The 26,237-nt window shown below is 53.8% G+C and overlaps 1 protein-coding gene and 1 long non-coding RNA gene across 6 annotated transcripts in view; both read right to left on the bottom strand.

Annotated features, from left to right (window-relative positions):
* Positions 1-3,510, bottom strand: part of LOC102164323 — a 44,495-nt gene extending 40,985 nt beyond the window's left edge. For 2 of the 3 annotated variants that reach the window (XR_001298169.2, XR_001298170.2), the window contains exon 1: positions 2,854-3,510. This is a non-coding gene — a long non-coding RNA (uncharacterized LOC102164323). The remainder of the gene's footprint in view (positions 1-2,853) is intronic. The other variant, XR_304727.3, reaches the window with a different exon arrangement.
* The window catches only part of C8H4orf50 (chromosome 8 C4orf50 homolog), a 66,322-nt gene continuing 44,584 nt past the window's right edge, over positions 4,500-26,237 (bottom strand). The window contains exons 8-12 of one of the 3 annotated variants that reach the window (XM_013978516.2): positions 21,807-21,863; positions 18,624-18,806; positions 11,850-11,904; positions 9,846-9,964; positions 4,500-6,386 (exon numbers count right to left, since the gene is read on the bottom strand). In XM_013978516.2, coding sequence (XP_013833970.1) covers positions 6,141-6,386; positions 9,846-9,964; positions 11,850-11,904; positions 18,624-18,806; positions 21,807-21,863 — 660 coding nt within the window. In that variant the 3' untranslated portion in view covers positions 4,500-6,140. The remainder of the gene's footprint in view (positions 6,387-9,845; positions 9,965-11,849; positions 11,905-18,623; positions 18,807-21,806; positions 21,864-26,237) is intronic. The other 2 variants (XM_021100974.1, XM_021100975.1) reach the window with 2 other exon arrangements.

Here is a 26,237-nt window from a genome sequence, read left to right as displayed (position 1 = left end):
ATCCAGGCCACCTCTGCAACCTACACCGCAGCTCACAGCAACACTGGATCCTTAACCCACTGAGTGAGGCCCGGGATCACACCCGCATCCTCATGGATACCAGGTGGGTTCTTAACCTGCTGAGCCACAACGGGAACTCCTGCTATTTCCATTATCATAGGAGGAACCTGAGCCTCGAGGGGCCTTGGCTCCAGGCTCACAGGGGGACAGTGGTGGACCTAGGATGTGAAGGCAGGTCTCAGGGCCCGCGCTCCATCCACCTGCTCTGAAGAGCCGGCCTGGGGACCGGCTGCCATGTGGGGCCGGCTGCCCACTCCTCCTCTGTCCGTGTCTCCTCTGTCCCCCCCTCTACCGCCCCCATCCCTCCTCGGGCTTCCTCTCCCCAGCTGGCTTCTCCCCTGGAGGAACCCCGAGCTGGGGGGTCCACTGCCTCGAACGGCGTCGGCACAAGAGTCCCTCAGAAGCCCTAGGTCCTTTCTGACCCGACTCCACCCAGGCCACCACTTCTGCTCTCTGGACCACATCGCCCTTCAGCGTAAACACCCCCTTCTCTGCTCTCCCTGGGCCCCCAGATTCCTCAGGGCCCGTCCCTGGTGGCCAGATCCCAGCCTCCCTCCACTGAGGCCACTCAGGCCCACATCCCCCTCCCGCCCAGGCAGCCGGTGCCTGTGGGACAGGAACACAGACAGCCCCTCACTGGGGTCGGGAGGCAAGTGCCTCCCGCTCCGGTGTGGCCCCTCCTCCCAACAGCAGGGCCCCATCTGCCTCGTTCATGGCTGGGGCTCAAAAGGTCAATGCTGGGAGTTCCCGTCGTGGCGCAGTGGTTAACGAATCCGACTAAGAACCATGAGGTTGCGGGTTCGGTCCCTGCCCTTGCTCAGTGGGTTAACGATCCGGCGTTGCCGCGAGCTGTGGTGTAGGTTGCAGACGTGGCTCGGATCCCGCGTTGCTGTGGCTCTGGCGTAGGCTGGTGGCTACAGCTCCGATTGGACCCCTAGCCTGGGAACCTCCATATGCCGCGGGAGCGGCCCAAGAAATAGCAACAATAACAACAACAACAACAACAACAACAACAAGACAAAAGACAAAAAAAAAAAAAAAAAAAGGTCAATGATGAATCGAATCAGCACATCCTAGGGAGCGTGATGGCGGGGACCCCACCGAACATCACAAGGGGGGCAAACAGCGTACAGTCTCAGAGCGGGGTGGGACTCGGGGTGGGCAAGGCTCTCAAAGTGACCACAGCTTCTCTGCTCTGACCCAGCAACTCCTCTTCCCGGTACCTGCCCCCAGGCGACGTGTCAGTGAGTGAAGAGATCAACGGAGGAGTATCTCACAAGAATGTCCCGGTTTTAAGAGCAAAAGATTGGAAACGGCGCCAAGGGAGTTCCCGTTGTGGCTCAGTGGAAACAACTCAGACTAGCATCCATGAGGATGCAGGTTCGACCCCTGGCCTTGCTCAGTGGGTTAAGGATCCGGTGTTGCCGTGAGCTGTGGTGTAGGTTGTAGACGTGGCTCGGATCTGGCATGGCTGTGGCTCTGGTGTAGGCCGGTGGCTACAGCTCTGATTCAACCCCTAGCCTGGGAACCTCCATATGCTGCGGGAGGAGCCCTGAAAAGACAAAAAAAAAAAACAAAAAAACCAAAAGACAAAGAAACGGCGCCAATGTCCATTGAAAGGGGGCTGGTAAAACAGTGCACCTGTTTAGAGAGGGAAGGAGAGACAGATGTTTTTACGTGAAGGAGCATCGAGGTATGTGATCTGAAGACAGCAGAGCGTGGGGCAGAGGGTACAATGTGTCCCCATTGGGGACCAAGGGGGGCGTGTGCGTGTGCGGGCGAGGGGCTGCATAGAGTATACGGGCATCTCCGGAAGGAGTCATAATAAACCGGCGTCACACTTGCCTCTGGGGAGGGGACCCCGGGACAGGGCTGGGAGGAAACGTGCATGGTGTATACCCCTGTGCCTTCTCAACTTTGAAGCCCGAAACCGTCTTCCCTACACTAAAAACACATGTCAAATGAAACAAGAAAGTTGCAGAGGGATTGTAAAAAATCAGCACCTTCCACCTTCTATTTCTGTTTTTTTTTTTTTTTTTTGTCTTTTTAGGGCCGCACCTGCGGCATATGGAGGTTCCCAGGCTAGGGGTCGAATCGGAGCTGTAGCTGCCAACCTACACCACAGCCAGAGCCACACCAGATCCGAGCCCCATCTGCAACCTACACCACAGCTCAGGACAACGCTGGATCCTTAACCCACTGAGCGAGGCCAGGGATCGAACCTGCAACCTCATGGTTCCTAGGGGGATTCATTTCCGCTGCACCACGACGGGAACTCTGCACTGGGGAATTCTAGAAAGATACCACCTCCATGTCCACCTCCATCTCCTACCCTGACCCTACCCCAGGCCGTCACCGGTGTGGTTGCCCTGCCTACAAGGCCTCCCTCCCTCCCTCGCTCCGTGGCCAAGCCCTGCTCATCTCCAGGGCCCCCTTCTGTTGCCACTTCCTCCAGGAAGCCCTCCCCGACCCCTCCCTCACTGGTCAGCCCCAGGCCCCTGCATTCTCCCTGTCACACCCTGCTCATGCCACTCTGTCTCAGTCTGTATGCACATCTGTCCCCTCAGGAGCCTGGAGAGGGGGGCTGGACCTGAAACGAGACCCCAAGACTCAGCCCCCAGCCTCTCACCTGCCCGGCTGCTGAGCAGACCATTCTGATGCAGGATTGAAAAGCCTCCCAGGGCAGTGAATCAAGAGACTACATTTAGCGCTCCTACTGCTTGGCCTCGGGCCAAGGCCACACTCTCATCCGATTTGCCTAAAAGCCCAGGTGGGGGCGGGGTGTGCATTTACCTCCTCGCTGTGTTCAGGGCTCCCGCTCTGCGAAGCTCGGCCAGGCGTCCCCAAGAAGGACGTCGTTGCTGCTTGCTGACAGCCCGTCCGACAGATTGTCTTCTGCCGCAGGGGCCAGGCTGCCCCATCTGGCTGGTCTCCAGAGGCCTTGGGTCACTCACGGGGGCGTTCCTGGCACGTGAGCTTGCCCGAGCCAGTTCCCTGAGGGCCAGGTTCCTGCCTGACCCCGTTTGGTCCCCCCAGTCCTGTCCCTGGGCCGGGCCCTGGTCACATCAGTGGAGACAGCAGTGGAACACGGGGTCTCTTCCAAGGGAGGGGTCTCTGGTCGAGGCAAGGGACACGCCAGAGTCTACCATCCGCCATCGCACAAGTGCCACCGGCAGGAATCACAGCACAAAGCAGTGGCTCAGCTTGAGTAGATCCAAAGTGCCAGCCCCAGGCAGGCAGGATTCACGGCTCAGGTTCCTAAGTGGCTCCTGGCTCCAGAACGTGATTTATTACAGAATCACTGGGTTACGCTGCAGAGATGGCCGTGGCTTCTTTAAATGGATTTTCCCTGGCGGCCTCTCCACTGAGGCCCAGAAGGTGAGCAGAGGCAGGAGGGAGTGCTCAAGTGACAGGACGCAGATGTATGAACCGGGGGGGGGGGGGGGGGGGGGGGGGGGGGGGGGGGGCGGTGGTCTGGGGACCGGAAGTGGCCTTGACCGCATCTGACAAGCTTGCCCTGGGCTCAGCCGGCTGCTCACCCCAAGGTCACCGGCTCATCGCCTGTCTTCAGCACATTCCTGATGCTCAAAGCTAATGGCATTGTCCTAGAAAAGGGGAGGGGAAGCCAAGTGAGACGAGAGCAAAGCCATGTCCTGAGCAGCTCTGCAGGACGCCTCCAACTGGCAGCTCCGGGCGGCTGTTCTGTTCAAACCATAAGCGTGGTGACCCCAGCAATTTCCGATCTGGAGTGTCTTTGGGGCTCTTTGGTGTGTGATGGGGCCACTGGGCTTCCTGGAGGCCCTGGAGGATGGAGATAGGCATCGTCTTTATTTCTGCTTTCCAGCACCTCCCCAAGGGCCAGGCACGCGCCTGGTGGTGAAATTAAATGCTTACTGAACAAATGGATGGGTGCATCCATTGGCAAACAAATCCAGAGTGGTGGGTGGGTGGGGTCACCCACATCACTGTCCCCTGGGCTAGTGAACATGGTAGCAGCTTGCTGGCTGATGAGCTTCTCTTAGGTCTTGATGGCATCCCCACCCCCACCCTCCCACCCCGACCCGCCTCAAAATAAATCCATTCTTTTCTATCACTGGCTATGGGTGGGTGCACAAGGTGTTAACGTCAGGGGAAGCTGGGCGAGGGGTGTGGAAATCTCTGCACTTTTCATTTCCACATAACTTAAAATCGTCAGAATTGGCGTTCCCGTCACGGCGCAACGATTAACAAATCCGACTAGGAACCATGAGGTTGCAGGTTCGATCCCTGGCCTTGCTCAGTGAGTTAAGGATCCGGTGTTGCCGTGAGCTGTGGTGTAGGTCACAGACACAGCTTGGATCCTGCGTTGCTGTGGCTCTGGCGTAGGCCAGGGGCTATAGCTCCGATTCGACCCCTAACCTGGGAACCTCCATATGCCGCGGGAGCGAACCTAGAAAAGGCAAAAAAAAAAAAAAAAAAACAACAACAACAAAAATTGCCAGAATTAAAATGCTCTGCCTATGGCCCAGGAGCCCTCAGCTGCTTGTCGTGGTCCTTGTCCTTACCCCGCACCCGCTTCTGGGGGGGACAGCACTAGGAAGGGAACTCTGACCTTTCCCTCCAGCCCCTCCCCACCCCTCCAAGGAAAGAGGTGACGTCTCTGATCAGTGAGCCTGGGGATAGGGCCTAGGCACACATGGCCCAAGCCCTCTTGACCCTTCTTCTACCCCTGGGTCCCACGTCCGGGTCAGGGCAGGGTCCTGTTCCCAGAAGAAGTAAGTGGTGCCCGATGGGGATGAGGCCATGGCAAAGGCTGCTCGGCAGACTCCGCTCTGGTGGCACACCCAAAGTTCAGCTTCCTGCCTCAGAGCCTTTGCCTATGCTGTTCCCTCTGGCTATAACACCCTTCCCCACCTCACCCATGCGTGAACACCCATTGGTCTCAGGGACTCTGCTTGGCCATTCCTTCCTGAATGATCTCCCAAAGCCAAGCAGAAGTAGCCTTTCCCTTTGTCTTGCATACAACACGCTTAACCACGACCGCACGGTGACTGGTTTACACATGCATCTCTCCTGTGGCCCTCTGAGCCCCGGGGCAGGGACCAGTGGGGACGCAGGGACCAATGGGGAGGCACCTCTTTCTTCCCCTATATTGTATTGACTGTCCTTTTTTTTTTCTTCTTCTTCTTCTTCACTGTTTTTCTTTTTAGGGCCGCATATGGAAGTTCCCAGGCATATGGAAGTTCCCAGGCTAGGGGTCCACTTGGAGCTGCAGCTGCAGGCCTACACCACAGCCACGGCGACACCAGATCTGAGCTGCATCTGCAACCTATGCCAGACCCTTAACCTATGAGTGACGCCGGGGATCAAACCCGCAACCTCACAGAGGCACCATCAGGTCCTTAAGCTGCTGAGCTACAACGGGAACTCCCACATTGCCTGGCTTATACTGGAGGTCCATAAAGGTCTGCCGAATGAAGGGATTTATCAGAAAATTCTGCTTGGCTTTACTGTTTTAAAATGTAAAAGATATGATTACTTAAATCAAGCATCTCAATAGGCAGACAAAGATCTTTGAAAACCTGGGGAGGGGTCCTGGGGCGGTGTTAGGAGCTATTACATTGTTCCAGCCCTGGCACTGAAGATACCAGAGCCAGACAATTCTTTGTTCCAGGAAAAGCCGTCCTGTGCCCTGTGGGATGTCCCTGGGCTCTACCCACTAGATGCCAGCCGTAGCTTCCCAGTTGTGATGACAAAAAACACGTCTCCAGATGCTGCCAAATTTTGCCCTGGAGTCACGGGGGGGTGGGAGGGATCGCGCCCACTTGAGAGCCACTGGGCCGGTCACTCGGTAGGTTTGGGTACAGTAAATAGTCCCTTTGCTGCCTGGACATTTGCAAAGCCGGCTGGACTCCTAAGCGCTGGCAAGTGCAGTCCTCCAGAGCTCTGACGACCAACAGATCCCAAGCCACAGGCAAAGCACTTGCCACGAATGAGGGTTTTGATTGCAACCAATTTCTTAAAACGCTCTCCAGAAGTCCTGCTTCAAATATTTATGGCATCTTTGAAACGGCCCCGGAGAGTGAGCGGTCCTTCTCCATTTATAACTCCAGCAGTGATTGATGGACCTGGGCGCTGCTGCAGACGCTTTGTCTAAGCTCTTGGTGCAAAGCCAGGATCCTCGCGGGGCTCCGGAGCGCGGGGCACGGCGGCAGGGGGGCGGCTTGGAGGACAGGACGGGACCTTCCGCCTTGTTCTTGCAGCCATTGCACGGGGAGCCCTGGTTCCACGGCGACGGAAGCCTGGCCCGTTCCAGGATCGGGCATCGGCCCCGAGGGCCAGGGAAGCTGGAAGCAAGAGCACAAGGAAATGGTCTCTGCTTCTACGTGTTTGTCAAAGCCCCTCCGATCCCACATTTCATCCGAGGGAGAGAGGACAACGGCAATGCAGGGATCGAGCGCTTTCCGGGCCCAGCACCTTCTAGACCAGTCCAGACAGGCACACGCCGTCAGCACCACGTTACGGACGAGGAAGCTGAGATTCCAACCCCAGGTCACCTAAAGGCCCGACGAGACGGTCACTGACGGTCTCCCCATACAGTGAAGTCCCCTATCAGGGTCATTCACAGTGACACGGTCTGGTGACCTTCCCATTAAAGGAAATCAATGTCCCCTGGAGGCCAAGCTCGGGTGCCCTGGGTTTGGTCTTTTTTTTTTTCCCCCGCTAAGCTCCACCATAAAATAATTGTGACATGGGACAAATTTAGCAACTGCCCTTCAAAAGTGACCTCGTTTTGCTTATAGGTCACTAATCCCCTGGCGTCATGGTTTAAAGAGTTCGTTTCACCACGGGCAGGTCTTACCCAAAGCCAACCCCGGGGAGACGGGTTACAATCTGGTTTTCTGCAGGGCAGGGAGCGCAGCTCCTCAAGACCCGCCACAGCCCGGCAGAAGCAAGGCCTCCGGGAAAATGCGACACTGGGGATGAGGACGAGGTGCCCCCGTGACCTTCTAGAGAAACACCCCAACAGCCCCCTCCCACCACCTCATTATTTATCCAAATTCACCCCACAAGGCTTCCTGCAGGCCAGCGACTGTGTCAACCCTGGGGACAAAGACATTTAAGTGGGCCATTCTGTCATCTCACTGCAAAGAAACAAAAGTATATCCATTGGGAGTTCCTGCTGTGGCTCAGTGGAAATGAACCCTCCTAGTAGCCATGAGGATGCGGGTTCGATCCCTGGCCTCGCTCAGTGGGTTAAGGATCTGGCGTTGCGGAGAGCTGTGGTGTAGGTCACAGACGTGGCTGGGATCTGGCGTGGCTGGGGCTGTGGTGTAGGCTGGCAGCTACTGCTCCGATTCGACCCCTAGCCTGGGAACCTCCTTATGCCTCAAATGCAGCCCGAAAAAGACAAAAAAAAAAAAAAAAAATGGGGGCAGAGTTTCCTTTCTCATAGTTGTTCTCAGCATCATCAACACAATCTCCTAGGGGAGATTTTAACTGCTGGCCGCCCCTCCGATGCTTCAGGAGCGCTCACCCCTCTCTCTCTGTCAGGGTCCTTCCCTTCGCCTAAAATGCCTTCTACCTGCTTATGGGAAGGTAGGTCAGAGGATAAGAGGCAGAGGTCATTTTCCTAGAAAAAGATCAAAGCTGAAGAGATGTTCGCATTCCCAAATAATAAGCCTGGGGACAACTAATTTGACATGAAAGTCACCGGTCAGAGAAAAAGAAAGCTGAAGAAGATCAGTAACACCAGCTGTCAGTTATCGAACGCCTCTTGTGCCAGACGGTACAGTAATTGCATTAGGCGTGTGACTTCACTGAATTGTCCCAAAGACCCTGAGAGGTCCATGCTGGCTCCATGTGTTAGATTTAAAAAATGAATATGGGGGTTCCTGTTGTGGTGCAGTGAAAACGAATCCGACTAGTTTGCATGAGGATGTGGGTTCGATCCCTGGCCTCAATCAGGGGGTTCAGGATCTGGCATTGCCACGAGCTGTGGTGTAGGTTGTAGACATGGCTCAGATCCGGCGTGGCTGTGGCTGTGGCATAGGCCAGCAGCTATAGTTCTGACTCAAGCCCTAGCCTGGGAACCTTCAGGTGCTGCAGGTGTGGCCCTAAAAAGCAAAAAAAAAAAAAAAAAAAAAAAGCCAAAAAACCAAAAACCAAAACCAAACAAACAAACCAAAAAACCCCACAAAAATATAAACATAAAGGCAGGAGAGTAGCCACAGGAATAAAAGGAAGAAGAAAAGCATTATAATAGGTTGAAATAAAATGCTAAGAATAAGATGCCTTTCTTCCTAAGAAATGACTGCCTTTGTTTTCCCTTGAGCGCTTCTTATGCTCCAGACACACAGTCAGTGCTGCTGCCCTGATTCTACCCTCCTCTCGGCAGCAGGCAGCAACATCCCCATTTGACCGACGAGGCGAGCCAAGCACAGACGCGGTGTGTAATCGGCCCAACATCACACTGAACAACAGCTGAGGCTCGAACTCAGGCCTGACAATTTCCAAGTCTCACGAGCAAAACTGGGTTTTCTCTAGGAAAACAGACTGTTCCCCTGACTCTGACTGATGAGGACGTGCTGGACCAAACCTCCAGTCAAGGGCACCGGGGAAAGCTGGACAAAATGTGACCAAAGATCTATTCGGCCCCAGCTGGAAAGACTGTGCGGATTTGCGGGACTTTTAGTGCAGTTCAAGACAGGCGAGATGCCAGGAGAGGCTGGCATGCGTTGCAGGCTGCATTTCCTCTCCGGGTGGAGGCAGGGCCTGTGTGTCACGGTGGCCGGTGAGGGTAGAAAGCTAAGCAGAGCTCTCGACAGCATCATGGGCTGGGTAGGGGCCCCGGGAAGGACGCCGATAACCATTACAGGCGTCCTATGCCCTCGAGTGAGCAAGAAATAAAGCAGATCTCATAAACATTAAACTCATCTCAGAATCAGTTCTGATGTGAGGAGCAGAGAAGGTCCCATCCAGATGAAGACGCTATCAAAGCAGAACCTTAGGAGTTCCCGTCATGGCACAGCAGAAATGAATCCGACTAGGAACCATGAGGTTTTGGGTTCAATCCCCAGCCTTGCTCAGTGGGTTAAGGATCCAGTGTTGCCGTAAGCTGTGGTGTAGGCTGGCAGCTGTAGCTCCGATTCGACCCCTAGCCTGGGAACCTCCATATGCCACGGGTGCAGCCCTAAAAAAAAGAAAAAATGCAGAACCTCAAATGATGTCTTCACATTTTTACACATGATGTCTAGCACTCAGTGAAAAATAACCAGACACAGGACACATGATTTGACCACAAACCACAAAATTAAAAAACAGCTCATAAAAAAAGACTAGAAGGGGAAACTGGGATGGGGGGACAACACTTTGTGGCGTTGGTCATTTTCCAGTTCTTGACCTGGTGACGGCTTTATGGGCATGTATTACTCCAGGAGAATGCATCGAGGCTGCCTACTTTGGCTGTACCCATTTCTGTAGGCGTGTTATCCTTTCGATAAAAACATTTAAGAAATTCAGTGACTAGGAGTTCCCATCGTGGTGCAGTAGAAACGAATCCGACTAGGAACCGTGAGGTTGGGGGTTCCATCCCTGGCCTTGCTCAGTGGGTTAAGGATCCGGCATTGCTGTGAGCTGTGGTGTAGGTCAAAGATGTGACTCAGATCCCGTGTTGCTGTGGCTGTGGCGTAGGCGAGCAGCAACAGCTCCGATTAGACCCCTAGCCTGGGAACCTCCATATGCTGTGGGTGTGGCTCTAAAAAAAACAAAGAAAGAAAGAAATTAAGTGACTAATGTCCTCTCACCTTCAAAGAATCCAGTTGTGCTGTCTGTGGCCACTCAGCCTCGGGAATAGGCCAGGACTCTGAATGCAATGGTCTTTGAAGGACACTGTCCAGCTCGGGATTCAGGAGGTATTTCTGAGCTAGAAGAAAATAGTCTCAGTCAAGCCTCAGTCCAGAAACCGATTCTAAAAATCAGTGAGTCTCTGAGCTTTTTTTCTTCTCTTTTGTTCCCAGTCCCTGCACCCATGACAGAGGCCCTCTTGGGGGCCTTTGAACTCTGGGGGCCACCATCACCCCCCTCCAATGGAACTGCCATCGCCTTGGTCAGTTCTAGAAAACAACTTTCCTGCTTCACTTTCTACTACCTGGCTGCAAGCTCCTTCAGCACAAGGATCACCACATCTGCAAGCCTATGCTAAGGCTGAGGCCATGCAGGCTCCTTAACCCACTGAGCCACAGTGGAAACTCCAAGCCAATTCATCTTTGTTAAGTCCTACAGCACCTCTCAGGGGTCATTCTAGAAAGGCTGAATGAATAAATAACTAAGTCAACCTAATACATTCCTTTCTTTTAGAGGGGAGGAAGCTGAGCCCAGAGAAAAGCGGAGACTTGCACAAACTAGGGGCAAAAGCAGGACCGGCTAGAATTCATGCACCTCCCACTGTGAAAACAGAGGCCAACTCAGATCGCAGGGGTAGAAGATGAAGATGCAGAAAGCCGGGCCCAGCTCAAAACTGAAGACAGGTCCTGACCAGCTAAACCGTGAAGACAGGTCTCTCTTCCTGCTTGTTGGCACCCTGCAAAGTGCCTGGCACGAACACGTCTGAAAAAGGTCATGTTATCCTCCCTTTAAAGATAAGCGTCTGGGACTCAGAGAGGTTAATTAACTCATCCAAGGTCACACAGCAGGTAAGAATAGAATCTAGTAATAAGAATCGCTAAGTGAGCAATTATCAAGAACAGCCCAGTTGCCTAAAGGTAATACTATCCATAATATCTTCATTTTTATATTGAGTCCCTAAAAACATCATAATCCTAAACAAACCTCTAGGAACCCCACCCTACCCCACCCCACCCCAGCCAATGCTCATAGTACATTGCACTTTTTTTTTCTGTCTTTTTTTTAGGGCCGCACCTGTGGCATATGGAGGTTCCCAGGCTAGGGGTCGAATCAGAGCTGCAGCTGCAGGCCTACACCAAGCCACAGCAACGTGGGATCCGAGCCACATCTTCCACCTACACCACCGAGTGAGGCCAGGGATCGAACCTGTGTCCTCCTGGATGCTAGTCAGATTCCTTTTCACCGAGCCATGATGGAAACTCCATACATTGCACTTTAAATCAGGGCCCAGAGACATTCTCTCTGACTGGATAGCATTTTAATTTTTTTAACAATAAAAATAATAGAACTGCAAAGAGCCCACCATGTGATCAGCTAAGTAAGCCCTGTGAGTGCTTTAGTTTATCTTCTGGCCTACGTGGTCATTCACAGATGTTCACGTATCGTTACAGCATCGTAGCCATCCGACACATTCCATTTTTTTATCCATTTCCATTTAGTAGAATATCACACTTTATCCGCATTGGCTTAGGACTAGTATTTCATACTCAATGACTACGAGTTCATTAACAACGCTGGCATTTTCTTCCACAGTTTTTCACTACAGTAAATACCCTGGCATGGAAACACCTGTCCCTGGAGCCTTCCCACACGTAGCATTATTTACATAGGATAAATTTCCAGGACTTAAACTACCGGGCCCCAGAATTTGGCCATTCTGATACTGTCAATATCTTTCTAACGCATTCTCCTTAGGCCGTGAAATGAAAAGGCAGAGCCAAGTTGGGAAGAGGGCACAAGAGAGCGGGGTCTGGTTTCCTTCCGTCGTCTGCACTTGACCCTGCCCTTGGCCCCTCGCATAATACCTAATCCACCTAAGCCACCCTGGTCCCCCTGTCCCATTGTCCTGCTGGCTTGGACTGTGTCTGAGCTGCAGGCTCTTCCGAACTGAAAATTGCACTGACCCTTTTCATCTGCTGTCTGCTCAGACTCGACATCCAGGTCCAGGTGGCAGCTTGTCTGGGAAAAAAAAACAAAAAACAAAAACGACATCTCTGCAGTTATTTTGCATGACACAGGGGGACAAGCCTTCCACAGACGACTGCAACTGGATAAAGCAGCCCCTCACCCTTGCAGAGAGTGGCCAGACCCACTCGTCCCTGGGTACATGAAAATGCAGGCAGGACCCCTCCCTCCTCTGCCCACGACCCTCAGAGGGGTCCAGGATTTGCTCCTGGAATGCAGGTGCAAAGAAAAGCTTCCGGAGTTCCCGTCGTGGCGCAGTGGTTAACGAATCTGACTAGGAACCATGAGGTTGCGGGTTCGGTCCCTGCCCTTGCTCAGTGGGTTAACGATCCGGCGTTGCCGTGAGCTGTGGTGTAGGTTGCAGATGCGGCTCGGATCCTGCGTTGCTGTGGCTCTGGCGTAGGCCGGTGGCTACAGCTCCGATTGGACCCCTAGCCTGGGAACCTCCATATGCTGCGGGAGCGGCCCAAGAAATAGCAAAAAGCCAAAAAAAAAAAGAAAAAAAAGATAAAAGAAAAGCTTCCATTTCCTTGACTCAAATGAAATCACCAAAGGGAGAAGAAGACCTGTGTTTGAAAAGATGTGAAAAGGGGGGAAATGAGGGCAGGCAGATGGCAGAGTTTCCAGGAGAAACACCCTCTCTGCAGGGAGGTCCCCTGGCCACCTTGTGAGAGCTGATCACTGAGCTGTGCCCTGGGCCCCTGGCTCAGTCACCCGCGAGCCCAGGTGGGGCTTGTGCAGGTCCCTGCACCACCCCCTGGCCTAGCTGTCCTCCAGGAGCCCACAAATGCACAGGGTCTGTAAGAGGTGAAGCGGCAATGGTAACCCCGCTGCTCAGCCCCATGGCCCCCAACTGATTCAATAACAATGGTTGGATCTTCCAGGCAGGTTAGAGTTGATTCCAGACCAACAGCCCAGACCATCTCCTTTGTGTCCTCTAAGTACTTACACCCGCCGCCTCCTGCCTGGAAGACTCTTACTCTTTCACTCTCTGGCGAACTCCTATGTATACGTCAATACCCAATCCAAATGTTCCCACTTCTGTGAAGTCTTCTCTGATTTCACCTGGGATCAGAGCGTTCCGGTACCTGGCTCTCCCACAGTCCCTGTATGCTACACTGGGACACCTGGGCTCTGTGACTATCCACCTAAAATAGACTGACTGCTCCAGAGATTAATACACAAGGGCATGAATTATGGCCCAACAATCTTTCCAGGGAGCCTTCTGTACCAGGCTGTTCTCTCACTGCGTTTCCAGCTCTCAGAGCACTTTGCTTATATCCCCCGAAACTGCATGTCTCTGAGCACCATGGCCCTTCCCACCCCAGTGCCTTTGCACCTGCAGGTCTCCCAGCCTCGAGGGCCTTCACTCCGTCCTTCCAGATGTTACATCTCTTTTTTTCATCCTTCAAGGCTGGTTTGTACACGTCCTCCTCCTGGAATTATATCCCCAAATCGCTCTCCTTCCCCTCCCTGCTCATGGCTATGCTTCAAATACAAGCTTTTTCTTGCACCTGGGCTTAGATGTCTTATTAGGCACAGACTTTCTCAACGTGAAAGTGAGGCTTGGCTGACCTCTGTATCCAAAGAGGCGCCTCAAGTGCTCTAATGGTCTTCCGGAGGCACTCGAGTCAGCAAGTTATCAGAGATCTAGGCATCTTCCCCCTGCTTCCTGCTCCTCATTTATCTCATTGGCCTGGAGGGGCTCAGGGCCAGGCAGCCTCAGGTCTTCCTGGCCCCCTGGTCTTGGCCAAGGCAGTTGACGTCTCGGAGCCTTGCCCTCTCCATCTGCAGAGTGAAGCCACTAATGTGCTCCTTGCAGTGTTTTGTCAAAATCAGAAGGAGAATGAGCATCTCTAAAGGCTCCAAGCAGCGCAGCAGATGGATAAAGCCTTGCCCTCCCCTCTGCTCCCCCACGTCTCTCCCCAGGTAAGACGTGGGGAAATCTCCACTTCACACAGGCAGGAGATAAGGAGACAATCATTGCCTGGATCCTGGGAGGCCCAGGCTTCGGGTCACCGATTTAATGAATTAAGGGAATTTAGGGCTCTCGGTCTCGCTGCTCTTTCGAAGATGAGATTCCATTTCTGAAGGCCCATATATAGAGCTTTCTGACCAACACCCAGAGGAGAAGACGCTTCCCGGACGTGGAGGGAAGAGGAAAAAGCAGGGCACGGGGAAGTGGAGCGAGCAGCTTCCTTGCCGGGCCGTTTGCGTCTCTCCCAGCCTGGGGTCCAGGGGACCCTCGGGTGTTAGGACGGCAAGTCGCTGACTTCCCTCCGTGGCATCACACTTTGGTGCTGCTTGAAGGGACCCTACACCCTCTTCGAGGGCCTTTATGGGGCAGCACCGTGATGGGCATTTGACGTGAGGTCTTGTTCAGCCCTTACGGACCCTACAAGAGGTCAGCAAGCCCCACCCCTGGCCACCAAGGACTAAGAGAGGAGGCAGCCTAGGAGGTGAGGGTGAGCACGCAGTCACGGGGTGGCAATTCTTCAGCATCTGGGGTGTCTCTACCCACTGGGTGAAACTCCGTGCAGGGACCCTCATGTCCCAGGAACTGCGGAGAGTCAGGCAGGGGCCAACCCATTCTCTGGTGCACCTTCTGTTTGCTGAGCTGACCCCTGACCCCGGGGGAGGTCATTCAGGCACCAGCAGGAGGGCTCCCCGCTCCACCTCCCCTTGGTACCCGGGCATCTGCCTTCAAGAACAGGGTGACACCCGAGGCACAACATTCTTGGCTTGGGAATATCGCCAGTCTAGGTCCTGGTGGAATCCAGAAACAAGAGATACCCTGGGGCTGGGGGTGGGGGTGGGGGTGGGGTGTAAGGGGCGCTGAGAATCCGGTGCCCTGAGCCCTGCCCGGTCAGGCCAGTCTGGGGATGGGGAGGTAACTGAGAACCCCCAAGAGGTTTGAGGAGGCCAAGAATGGAAGGAACCTGCCGAGCCTGGGCTCCCGTCCCCGCTAAAGCCACAGAGGGGGCAAGACCCCAGTATGCTCAGCTGAAAGGCAGCGGGGAGCTGGCCAAGCTGGCCTCATGGAATCCCCATTTCAGGACCAGTGCCCGAGCTGGAGAGAAGCAGCAGAGCTGGGAGAAGGAAACTAGGGCAGTTGCAAGGCTGACCGGTGGGGACAGTGGCAGCTGAGATGCTGAGGGAAGGACAAGACCCCAGCTCAGGCAGACGGCAGCTCTGGGGGCCAGCAGCCCTCGTCCCACCCACGCATCTGTCCCGGTCCCTCAGTGCTCTGCATGGAACATCTGTGTCCCCGCCCCCCAAACACAGGCTGAAACCCTCACCTCCACGTGACCGCATCTGGAGGTGGGGTCGTGGGGAGATGACCAGACCCTGGGGACAGAATCCTCAGGATGAAACCGGTGACCTTATAAGAAGAGGTGAGAGGGAGCTGGCACTCTGTGTCATGCGAGGGCATGGCAAGAAGGCGGCCCACCTGCACCCTGGGAAGAGGGCCCTCGCCAGAAAGCCACTGTGCTGGCACTCTGACCTCCAGCTTCACCTCCAGAACTGTGAGGGGTGAACGCGTGCTGCTTAAAGGGTGCTGAGCCCACGGGAGCTCAGTGTCCATCACCCGCCCCACCAGAGTGGGAGAAGGAAGTCAGGGGGAGGGGGGCCCTGACCCTGAGCCACCGCTGTGGGCCCGGAGCACCCCCTTCCTGAAAGGGTGGGAGCTCAGACAGGCCCCAGCTCTAAGCCCCAGCCAGCTACCCCTTTGCGTGACCTCGACCGGCTCTCTGACCACTCCGGTGCTGTCTCCTCCTCGATGGTGGGAGGTTGAAGTGAGTTCAGTGACTCAGGGAGGACCCTGTGATGCTCGGCCATCATCATGCTTCCTGCGAATAAACCAACAGCAGCCGGTCCAGGTGCCCCCCACCCCCCGTGCTCCTGCAGGTGACTGTGGTTAGCGGGAGCCCCTCCCAGTGAACAGGAGCCCCGGCCCCCAGGGTCCAGGACCTCCCCGGGCGGTTCCCTAAGGAGGCCTCGCCTCGCAGCCACACCCTCCGTGCTCCCAGGTCCACCTTCCCCGCTCCTGCAAATCCCACCCAAGCCCACTGGGGTCTCCCCAGCCAACGAGCAGCCCTCCCAGGCTCAGAGCCAGAGCCCAGCATCTCCATGGAAAGTTCCATCTGTGTTCTCTCCAACGAGAACCAGCCCCTGGAAACCCACTTCCTGCCCAGCTGCCAGTGGGAGGAGCTGCCGCCACCGCCACCTCCAAGAGGGTCTCAGTGCTCCCCGCAAACCCCCAACCCGAGCTCGGCTCAGCTGCCTGGACCTCGGGTGTTCACGGCCAGAGCCATCTGGCTGCGATGTGCGTGGTTTGCCTGGGGCTCTGCAGCTCAGTCTAGACCGCATGCCTGCGGGTTCACGGATCCTGTTCCAACCCCTCAGCAGCTCCCGCTTCACTGAAGAACCCGGTGCAAACACCGTGGGGAGCAGGCAGGTGTCTGTGACCTTCTGTCCAGGCTTCCACCCCTGCTCTACGCAGGACCCCCCACTCCAGCCGGCCTGGAGCCCACTTTGCTTCTCAAACACATCATGGGTTTTGTTTTGTTTTTTTTCCCTGATGCCTTATATCTGCATACAGAGGACTGGCCTTCCAGTGACGAGAGGGACCGACTCACTGAGGGCCTCGGGTACGTAGGTGCCAGAGCCCGTGCTGCTGCCCACGTGCCCCTGAGCACCACGGGGCACCCATCACACCCCCTTCTCCCCCACTTCCCATGGGGGTCAGAGCTGCCGTGGCCGTGCACAGAATCCCACCGCCAGGTTCAAATCCCAGCTCTGCTTAGGCAAACGACTTAACACACAAAGACTGAGCTGGAAAGCATCTTATAGACCAGTGTCTTTGGGCACAATTTCTAACCTCTTTGAGCCTCAGTCTTCCCGCCTGGAAAATGGGGATAATGACAGCACCTCCCCCACGGGAGGACTGCCTGAGTCGGTTACATGAAGGCCCCCAAGGGAAGAGGTATATATCAGTGTCCCCTCCAAAGGCTGCCAAGCTAGACTGTGGCAGAGCTAAGACTTGAACCCAGGGTTCCTGATGCCAGAGCTGGCCCCTTGACAACTGCTCACCCGAGGACCAGGTTCCCACCCTCAGGGACATCTCTGCAGAGGATGCATCATGAGTTATTTCCATCCATCTTCAGGTCCATTCTGCCAGGTAGGCGGTACTATTCCCATTTTACGGATGAGCAAACTGAGGCTCAGAGCCATTAAGGTCTTGCCCAAAGGCACACACACAGTCTCTGTCTATGCCCTTCCTCACCATAATTTACGACTATTTCCCTGTTGGCATGCCTGTTTGGGCCTGTTGGTTCACCATGCCTCCTCAGCGCCCGGCACCACGCCTGGCTCGTGGTAATGGGTGCTCAATAAATATTTGTGAGATGAAATGGCAGAGCCAGGCTTCTGTGGTTCGTGGAGGGAACAGTGAACCATCCCCCAGATCATGAAAACGGGGGTATTCTTGGTGAGCTGAACTGTAAAATAATGCAAAACGGGTCAAGGAGGATTCAAGCTCACTTTTAAAGCAGGGAGTAGCTGCTTATGACTGGCCATGGCCTTGAACCCTCTGGCCCACGGGGAGGCACGTCGTGGCCCAGGAGCATGTCTTTCAGGAAATGAAGGCATCAGGCTGATGACACCATTAGTCTCTCAAATGACCTTCTAACTATAAACGTGTATTGACTTACGAATGATGAATGAACTTGACTTTCCAGGTAACTCCACTACAGGGAGAGAACACGCTGATTCCTTTTTCACCCATCCACCCCACATTTCAGCCTGCACAGAGTTTGGTCTCTCAAGGGAAAGGAGAAAGATAGCATTTAGGTTTATACCTCAGTCTCTGTGAATTTGGTCCATGGAAGTCAGCCTGTCCAATCTCAGTGAACAAGTCGGGTCTAGTTCAGACCCAGCGCAACCTTTGGAGGGCGGGGCCCTCACTGCAATGACGACTTCTCAGACATAGCGGCCTCCCTCCCAGGTGACACCTCCCGGATCCAGCACCTTCCCTGAAACCCTGCTTTCCGTCCTGCCTCGTCAACACACAGGTGCTGTGCCAGGCCCCTCGGCTAGCTGCTGATTTCCCTCCCGGCCCCTATTCTGCCTCTGAAGAAGCCTGAAACCCTCAGCCCCACCAGAGAGGTTGCGATGAAACTCCCCCAACAGTAAGGGGAGTCCCTTGAATTGTCGCATCACACAGGCCCACGTGTGATGAAGGACAGAGGGGTGCATGGCTAACCCTGGAGTCTGTGGGACTCAGAGCAGGCTCCTGGGCAAGGTCACGCTTGAACTGTGCCCTGAAGGATGGGTGAGAGGCTGCAGGGCCGACAAGAAAGAATCCTGCCAGAGGAAGTGGCAAGTGCTAAGGTCCTGCGGCACACGGGAAGAAACCAGGCAACGAAACACATGCCGAGTGCTTGTCTGACAACTGAATTAAAGTCGTGGTTTGTGTGTCTGTCTCCTACACCGTGTCCTGAGCACTTTTTAAGGTTCAGGATGGCGCGGTCACCTCCCGACACCAGCTCTAAGCAGGCCATTAGGTGCTGGCACACGGGAGTCCAGGGTGAGTTCCAGGCGGGGTGAGTGAACAGAAGGAGGGAGGGAGGGACGGAGAGGGCAGGTCAGGGTGGTGGATGAGCCTACAGCCCCCCCAGGACAAGGGGGCAGGGCTACCTGTGGGAACCTACCTCTGGGTCCCCCGGAGCCAGGAAGGTGGCCGCGTACTCAGCCAGCGCCACGTCGGTCACCATGCTGTGTGCCATCTCAGAGAGCAGGTGGTTCCCCCCCTCGTGTCTGTGCAGCTCCTCCAGCAGGCGGGTGATCAGGTGGTTCCTCTCCCGGCACTTCTGGACCAGGGAAGCCAACTTGGCCTGGAAGGGCGGGAGTGAAGACACGGGTGGGTCCATGGCGGGCAGGGCTCCCCTGCGGGCTGGATGGCTGGGCCGGGGGGTCAGGGGTGGGCATCCTTCTCTGTATCCCCCAGCCCTGCCCCAGCTCAGCCTCCTCCCTGCAATCCCTCCCTTTACCCACAAGCCACAGCCAGCTCCGGAATCCAGGGCTGCCCTGCGGCCCCCTCATCAGGGCTCCCTACAGCCCCCTGGATGCCTTCCGGATGAGTCCACAGCGTGGACGTCAGCCCCACCACTGACCAGCTATGAGGCCAAGCTCCTCCCTACCCCTTGACTTGCCCATCTGTACAGTGGGCACAGTCAGGTCTCCAGGACCAAAAGAGACTGACACAGAGCCAGCCCAGGACGGCCCGCACGCCCGAAAGATGAGACCCAGCCTGTGCCTCTCCACCCCCATCCCAGTGGCCCTCCTCACTGCTGTTCCAGCCACACGGGCACCCCCTCCGACCCCCTGACACCACCCCCACCCCAGATGCTTCCTCCTCACTCTTTGGTGGCTCCTACATGTCCCAAGCCCAGAAGAGCCTTGTGCAGCTCTGTTCAGAGGCCAGCCTGAGCGTCGCCTCCCCCGGTGAGCCACCCCGATACTCAGGGCCTGTGTCCCTCTGTGCCCAGGCTCCCAACTTCCTTCTGTCCCAGCAGTTAGTCATATCTGGGAGTCTGTCTCCCACATAGCCTGGGGCTCCTCGGGGTCAAGGCTTCCATTCCCCTTGACCCCCGGGACCATCCCTGTGCTATGGCTGGGCACAGCATGGCTTTTGGGAGGCATTTGTTCTGTGAATCCCAGGAGTGCGTGACCCCCACTCCCACCATGAAATGAGCTCCCCCATCTGCGCATGTCCAGAGGGGCTGACAGGCTCCCATCGTCCCCTGCACTAGCGGAGGAGGTGGTGACCCCTCCCGGCCAGAACTCCCTTCCGAGCCAGTCCCAGAGGGTCAGGGGCATCTGCGCATCAGTCCCTGGGCAGGGGTGCCAGGCGCCTAACTGCAGGCAGGCAGGATGGGCGGGCGGTCTGAGCTGGAGGCTGGTGTGCCCCGGGCCCCCAGGATCACACCCCCGAACATCAGGGTCCCGTTCATCCAGCCAGTATCAGCTGAAATCTGCTCTGTGCAGCTCCCCCTGAGAGAGAGGCCGCTGTTGACCATGACAGGACTGGGCTCTCGGAGAGAGAGTGTGGCTGATGGGAAGGTGTGGCATCAGACGAAGCTGGGTTAAATCTTGGCTCTGCTACAGGGTCGTGCTGTGTGGGTACGGGCAAGGCACTGTGTCTCTCTGAGCCTCCGTTTCCCCATCTGCAGAGCAGGGCTCGGGGTTTCCTCCCTGACATGTTGAGATACTGCGTTGTTGAGAAGATAGGTGTGGCCCCTGGCACATGGCAGGCATGCGACAGAGGGTAGCCATTCATCATTAGAGCCTCACCAAACCGCCCACAGCAGGTTAGGAACCCCAATTCCCATCCCAGATGAGAAAACCGAGGCCCCAAAGGTGAATGATGGCCCCAAGGAGGGGCTCGATTTGAACCCAGGGCCCTGAGGCTCCTCCCTGTCCAATCCAACCTCTTCTTTTTTTTTTTTTTTCTATAGCGTATCTTTTTCTTTTTTTTTAATTATTTTTATTAGGGTAGAGTTGATTTACAGTGCTGAGTCAATTTCTGCTGTACAGCATAGTGACCCAGTCACACATATACACACATTCTTTTTCCCATTTCATCTTCCATCGTGGTCCATCCCAAGAGACTGGACACAGCGCCCTGTGCTGCACAGCAGGACCTCATTGCTCATCCATTCTAAATGTCACAGTTGGCATCTACCAACCCCAAACTGCTCAGCCATAAAAAGGAACGAAATAATGGTATTTGCAGCAACATGGATGTGATGAGAGGGTCTCAACTAAGTGAAGTTAGAAAGAGAAAGACAGGAGTTCCCATCGTGGCGCAGTGGTTAACGAATCCGACTAGAAACCATGAGGTTGCGGGTTCGGTCCCTGCCCTTGCTCAGTGGGTTAAGGATCCGGCGTTGCCGTGAGCTGTGGTGTAGGTTGCAGACGCGGCTTGGATCCCGCGTTGCTGTGGCTCTGGCGTAGGCTGGTGGCTACAGCTCCGATTCAACCCCTAGCCTGGGAACCTCCATATGCCGCGGGAGCGGCCCAAGAAATAGCAACAACAACAACAACAACAAAAAGACAAAAAAAAAAAGAAAGAGAAAGACAAACACCATATGATACCACTTATGTGAAGAACCTAGAATAAGGCACAAATGAACCTGTCTATGGAACAGAAACAGACTCATGGACTGGTGGTTGCCAAGGGGGACAGGGAGGGAGTGGGGAGGACGGGGAGTCCAAACTCTCCTGCTCAGGCCTGGCTTCCCGTGAATATCCTGTTGTTGGTATCGTGTTTTTATTTCCATGGGGGGGGAGGGGGAGGGGAGGAGAGGGAGGGGAGGGGGAGGAGGGAGGGAAGTGGAAGGGGGAGGAGGGAGGGAAGTGGAAGGGGGAGGAGGGAGGGAAGTGGAAGGGGGAGGAGGGAGGGAGAGGGGAAGGGGAGGGAGGGGAGTGGAAGGGGGGGAGGGGAGGGGGGAGGGGGGAGGGATGGACCCAGAGGCTGAACAGAGCGTTCCCTTTGTGAACTGCGGTGTCTCATGCTTTGGGCTCCAGTGTGACAGCAGCTTCGAAGGTGGGCAAAGACAGGACAGTCCTTCTACAGGTCACACACTCCAGCAGGAAAAGCAGGACACAGACACACGGGTTCTGAAGGGTCTCAGACATGCGAAAAATATACTGGAAGGAAAATACCTGAAAACGCCAGATTCAAAGGGGGGCTTTGGGGGTTATTTCTCTCTTTCATTCCTCTTCCCAGTATTTTTATACACTAGCGATGGGCTATCTCCTAATGGGAAAAAACATTCAGCTCTTTTTTTCCTTGGAAGAGACAGTTCCTACTGATTTCACACCCATATTACCTTCAAAGGGGTCACAGCCAAATTTGCTTCGTGGTGCCTCTTCTGAAGTTCATCCAGCTGAAAGAGAACCCAGACTTTGGAGAATGCCGAGCCATCGTTCACCTTGCTCGGCGAGTCCACAGGCCCGGGGCGCTCAGAGGGGTTGCTTCCTGACCCCCTCTCCTCCCCCGGGAGTTCTCGGAGGGAGCAGGGACCTTTCCCATCACCGGCTCGGCTGGACCCGGGGAGGAAGGATGCTCTGACCACTGGAGAAGGGGGTCCGCCAGACTGCTGCGGTCAAGGTCAGCTCCGTGCCTTCTCCCTTCGGGAAGGACGCCTTCCCCACCCCCACCCCCACCCCTGTGCAGAGGTCCCAGGGTTTTTGGGTGCAGTGTTTTGGTTTTTTGGTGCGGAGCCTATACGAGGACCTATAGGCTCCGGGTCCTAACCCCAGCCCAGCTACTCACTAGAATTGTGACCTTGGGCAAATCACATCTCTCTCTGCCTCAGTTTTCCTGTCTGCAGAGTGGGAGCAATATTAGCCCACCCCCCTCCCCCGGCCCAATAGTGAGGACTGCATGAGGACTCTGTGAATCCATGTCTGTACAGTCCTGGAACGAGGACTGGCATCAGTCAACACTCACTGAAATGGAAGCCACTATTACTCTCTAGGGCAGGCCTGTGTGTGAAGCCATCCTGGACCTTCCAGCCCAGCCCAGCACCCACTTGGATACCAGCAAGCGACTCTGCTGATGCTCAGAGGAGCTCCTGCCTGAATTCCTGACCCACAAAACAGTAAGCTCTAGAAGTTTCCATCATGGCTCAGTGGAAAGGAATCTGACTAGTATCCATGAGGACACTGGTTTGATCCCTGGCCTCGCGCAGTGGGTTAAGGATCCGGTGTTGCTGTGAGCTGTGGTGCAGGTCACAGACATGGCTCAGATCTGGCATTGTTGTGGCTGTGGTGTAGGCCGGCAGCTACAGCTCTGATTCGACCCCTAGCCTGGGAACCTCCATGTGCCATGGGTGCAGCCCTGAAAAGACAGACTGCAACAAAAATGGTAAAAGCTCTAATAAGACGGGTGTCCTGTGAATTCTCCTCACTCTCTTCCTGGTTCTCTCTGGAGTCAGTACAAGAAAAGCTACATAAGTAAAAGTCCTTCTTCCTCTCTCCCATCCTCTCCTGACTCCTAACACTATTTTCAACCCTACATACCCATGATCGGAATACAGGTGTGTATACGCACACATGACACCATATTCTACAAATGTTTTACAGCTTGACTGTGTCACTTGATATAAAATTACGGTGTTACTCCCATGTTAAAACATACAAATTGATCACATTCTTTAAAAAAATTGCATACTGGAGTTCCCGTCGTGGCGCAGTGGTTAACGAATCCGACTAGGAACCATGAGGTTGCGGGTTCGGTCCCTGCCCTTGCTCAGTGGGTTAATGATCCGGCGTTGCCGTGAGCTGTGGTGTAGGTTGCAGACGCGGCTCGGATCCCGCGTTGCTGTGGCTCTGGCGTAGGCCGGTGGCTACAGCTCCGATTCAACCCCTAGCCTGGGAACCTCCATATGCTGCAGGAGCGGCCCAAGAAATAGCAACAACAACAACAACAACAACAACAAAAAAAAAGACAAAAAGACAAAAAAAAAAAAATTGCATACTATTTAACTGTGAGGCTGGAACAAAATTTATTTAACCAGTTCCTTGTTGATGAAAATTTATATTGTTTCTGTTGGCTTGCTTTACAAACAAGGCTTTAATGAACATTTCTATAAATCTATTTTGGCTCATGTTTCTGCATATATTTGCAGAGTAAAATGCCAGCTTCAAGTGAACTGTCTTATATATGAAAGGCACACAATAATATTTGCAGGCTTGGGTGAAATCTTCTCTCTACTTCATTGTAAGAAATAGCATGAATATGTAGCTGCAGACTGAGTACTGGGCAGTTGCAATTAAAAAATAAATGAGGAGTTCCCGTCGTGGCTCAGTGGTTAACAAATATGATTAGGAACCATGAGGTTTCGTGTTCGATCCCTGGCCTTGCTTAGTGGGTTAAGGATCTGGTGTTGCCATGAGCTGTGGTGTAGGTTGCAGACGCGGCTCGGATCCCGTGTTGCTGTGGCTGTGGTGTAGGCTGGCAACTGTAGCTCCAATTCGACCCCTAGCCTGGGAACTTCCACATGCTGCAGGTGCGGGGCTCAAAAGACGAAACAAACAAACAATCAAAACCAAAAAAAGAGAGCGAGGGAGAGCAAAGTGAAAAGATGGCAGGATAGGAGAAAATATTTGCAAATCCTATATCTAAATAAGGGACTTGTATCTAGGCTAGACAGCAAATGCTTACAACTCAACAACAACAAAACAACCCAATTACAAAATGGACAGAGAATCTGAATAGACCTTTTTCCAAAGAAGATATAAGACCCACAAATAAATACATGAAAAGATGCTCAACGCTATTAGCCATTAAGGAAATGCAAGTCCAAACCACAATGCGATGCCACTTCGCACCCACAAGAATGGTCAGCAACAAAAAGACAGAGAGAGCAAAGGTCAGGGGGACGTGGAGAGGCTGGGACCTTCACCCGCTGCTAGTGGGAACAGAGAGTGGAGCTGTCACAGACAGACCTGGCAGTAACGGTGACCAAAATGCTCAGGAATCATTTTACAAGAATTTCATCAGAAAACCGGAAGGGATAAAGAAAGTAGTCACAGGAAAATTCTAAGACTGCAAAATACAATATCTGAAATTAAGAACTAAAATAATGCATATAATTAAGAAATTAGGGAGTTCCCATCGTGGCGCAGTGGTTAAGGAATCCGACTAGGAACCATAAGGTTGCCGGTTCCATCCCTGCCCTTGCTCAGTGGGTTGACGATCTGGTGTTGCCGTGAGCTGTGGTGTAGGTTGCAGATGCGGCTCGGATCCCGCATTGCTGTGGCTCTGGTGTAGGCCGGTGGCTACAGCTCCGATTCGACCCCTAGCCTGGGAACCTCCATATGCCGCGGGAGTGGCTCAAAGAAATAGCAAAAAGACAAAAAAAAAAAAATTAGGAATGATAATAATGAAATAAAGAACTGAAATTAAGAACTATAATAATGCAATGTTGCCTCACCTAAAGAGTATCATCTGGCTGGAAGATGGATTAGAAAGAAATATCCGATCTAAAGCACAGAAACAAAAAGAATGAAAATAATAACTAAAAAAAAACCTAAAACATTCATTGGAGAGGGTTAAAAAAAAGGGTCTAACATGTGTATAAGTGGAGTTTTCTTTTTCACAGATCAGTGGCAGACGGGAGGAGAAAGTCATCACACCTGCCACACCAGCGAAGGCACAGGGACAAAGAGACCCTCCTTTACAGCCCTGGCTCTGCGGGTAGATACCAACACTCAGGAAAGCCAATGTGCAATACGCATTTGGAAGGAACACGCTTGCCTCTCTTAGAACCAGCCATCTCCGTTCCCTGAACTATCATATATAAACCACGCTGTAAGAACTAGTGGAAGTAACCACAGATGCTCTAAGGGAATGGAAATCACATCTACCCCACAGACGACTGCACAGTCCAAAAAATAATGGGCATAAAACCCCATATAGTGTATTCATGTATACAGAGAATGCCTAAGAGAGGAGTCAGAAGTAGCATCAAAACGTCGATGATGTATTTTCATCCATTAGCTTCTCAAAAAAGTGTCACGTGCGATACGATTCAGGGTAACAAGCTGTGGGCAGACAATACACTCACCCATTTCTAGTGGGAGTGTACTTGATGCAGCAGTTTGCAGGGTCGTTGGCCATTTTCTATCAAAGTTCATTATGAACCTAGCCTGGGACCCAGGAATTCTTTCACTAGGAGTTTGTCCTTTGCGTACATAGCAGAAACATAGCCCGAGGTAGAGGGAGGTAGAAACGTCCACGGGTCTTGTGTGTGAAGCAAAGAGCAGAAACCATCTAGATCTTATACCAAGAACTGGTTAAGTAAGTTACGGTTTGGCCTCTTAAAAAATAACATGAACGCGTTTGAAATAATGAAGCTCCATGTGCATGTGTTGATGTGGAAAAAGCACCAAGATGTGTAACTAAATGATAATGTCAAGATGCAGCATATTTTTGTACTGCATAATTTCATAAATGTACACACACGTCCTGAATGTGGGGAGATAGGGCTAAAAAAAGGGAAGTCAGAAGAGGTTGGGGTTGAGGGGGAGGAGAGACTGTATTTTTTTTTTTTGCATTAAAAATTTATTTTAGGAGTTCCCGTCATGGCAAAGCAGAAACGAATCCGACTAGGAACCCTGAGGTTGTGGGTTCGATCCCTGGCCTCGCTCAGTGGGTTAAGCATCCGGCGTTGCCGTGAGCTGTGGTGTAGGTCACAGACAAGGCTCAGATCCTGGTGTTGCGGCGCTGTGGTGCGGCTACAGCTCTGATTCAA

Source organism: Sus scrofa, chromosome 8 (assembly GCF_000003025.6).
Source record: "Sus scrofa isolate TJ Tabasco breed Duroc chromosome 8, Sscrofa11.1, whole genome shotgun sequence".
NCBI classification, from domain to species: domain Eukaryota; kingdom Metazoa; phylum Chordata; class Mammalia; order Artiodactyla; family Suidae; genus Sus; species Sus scrofa.
This window is presented reverse-complemented; position numbering and strand designations above follow the sequence as displayed.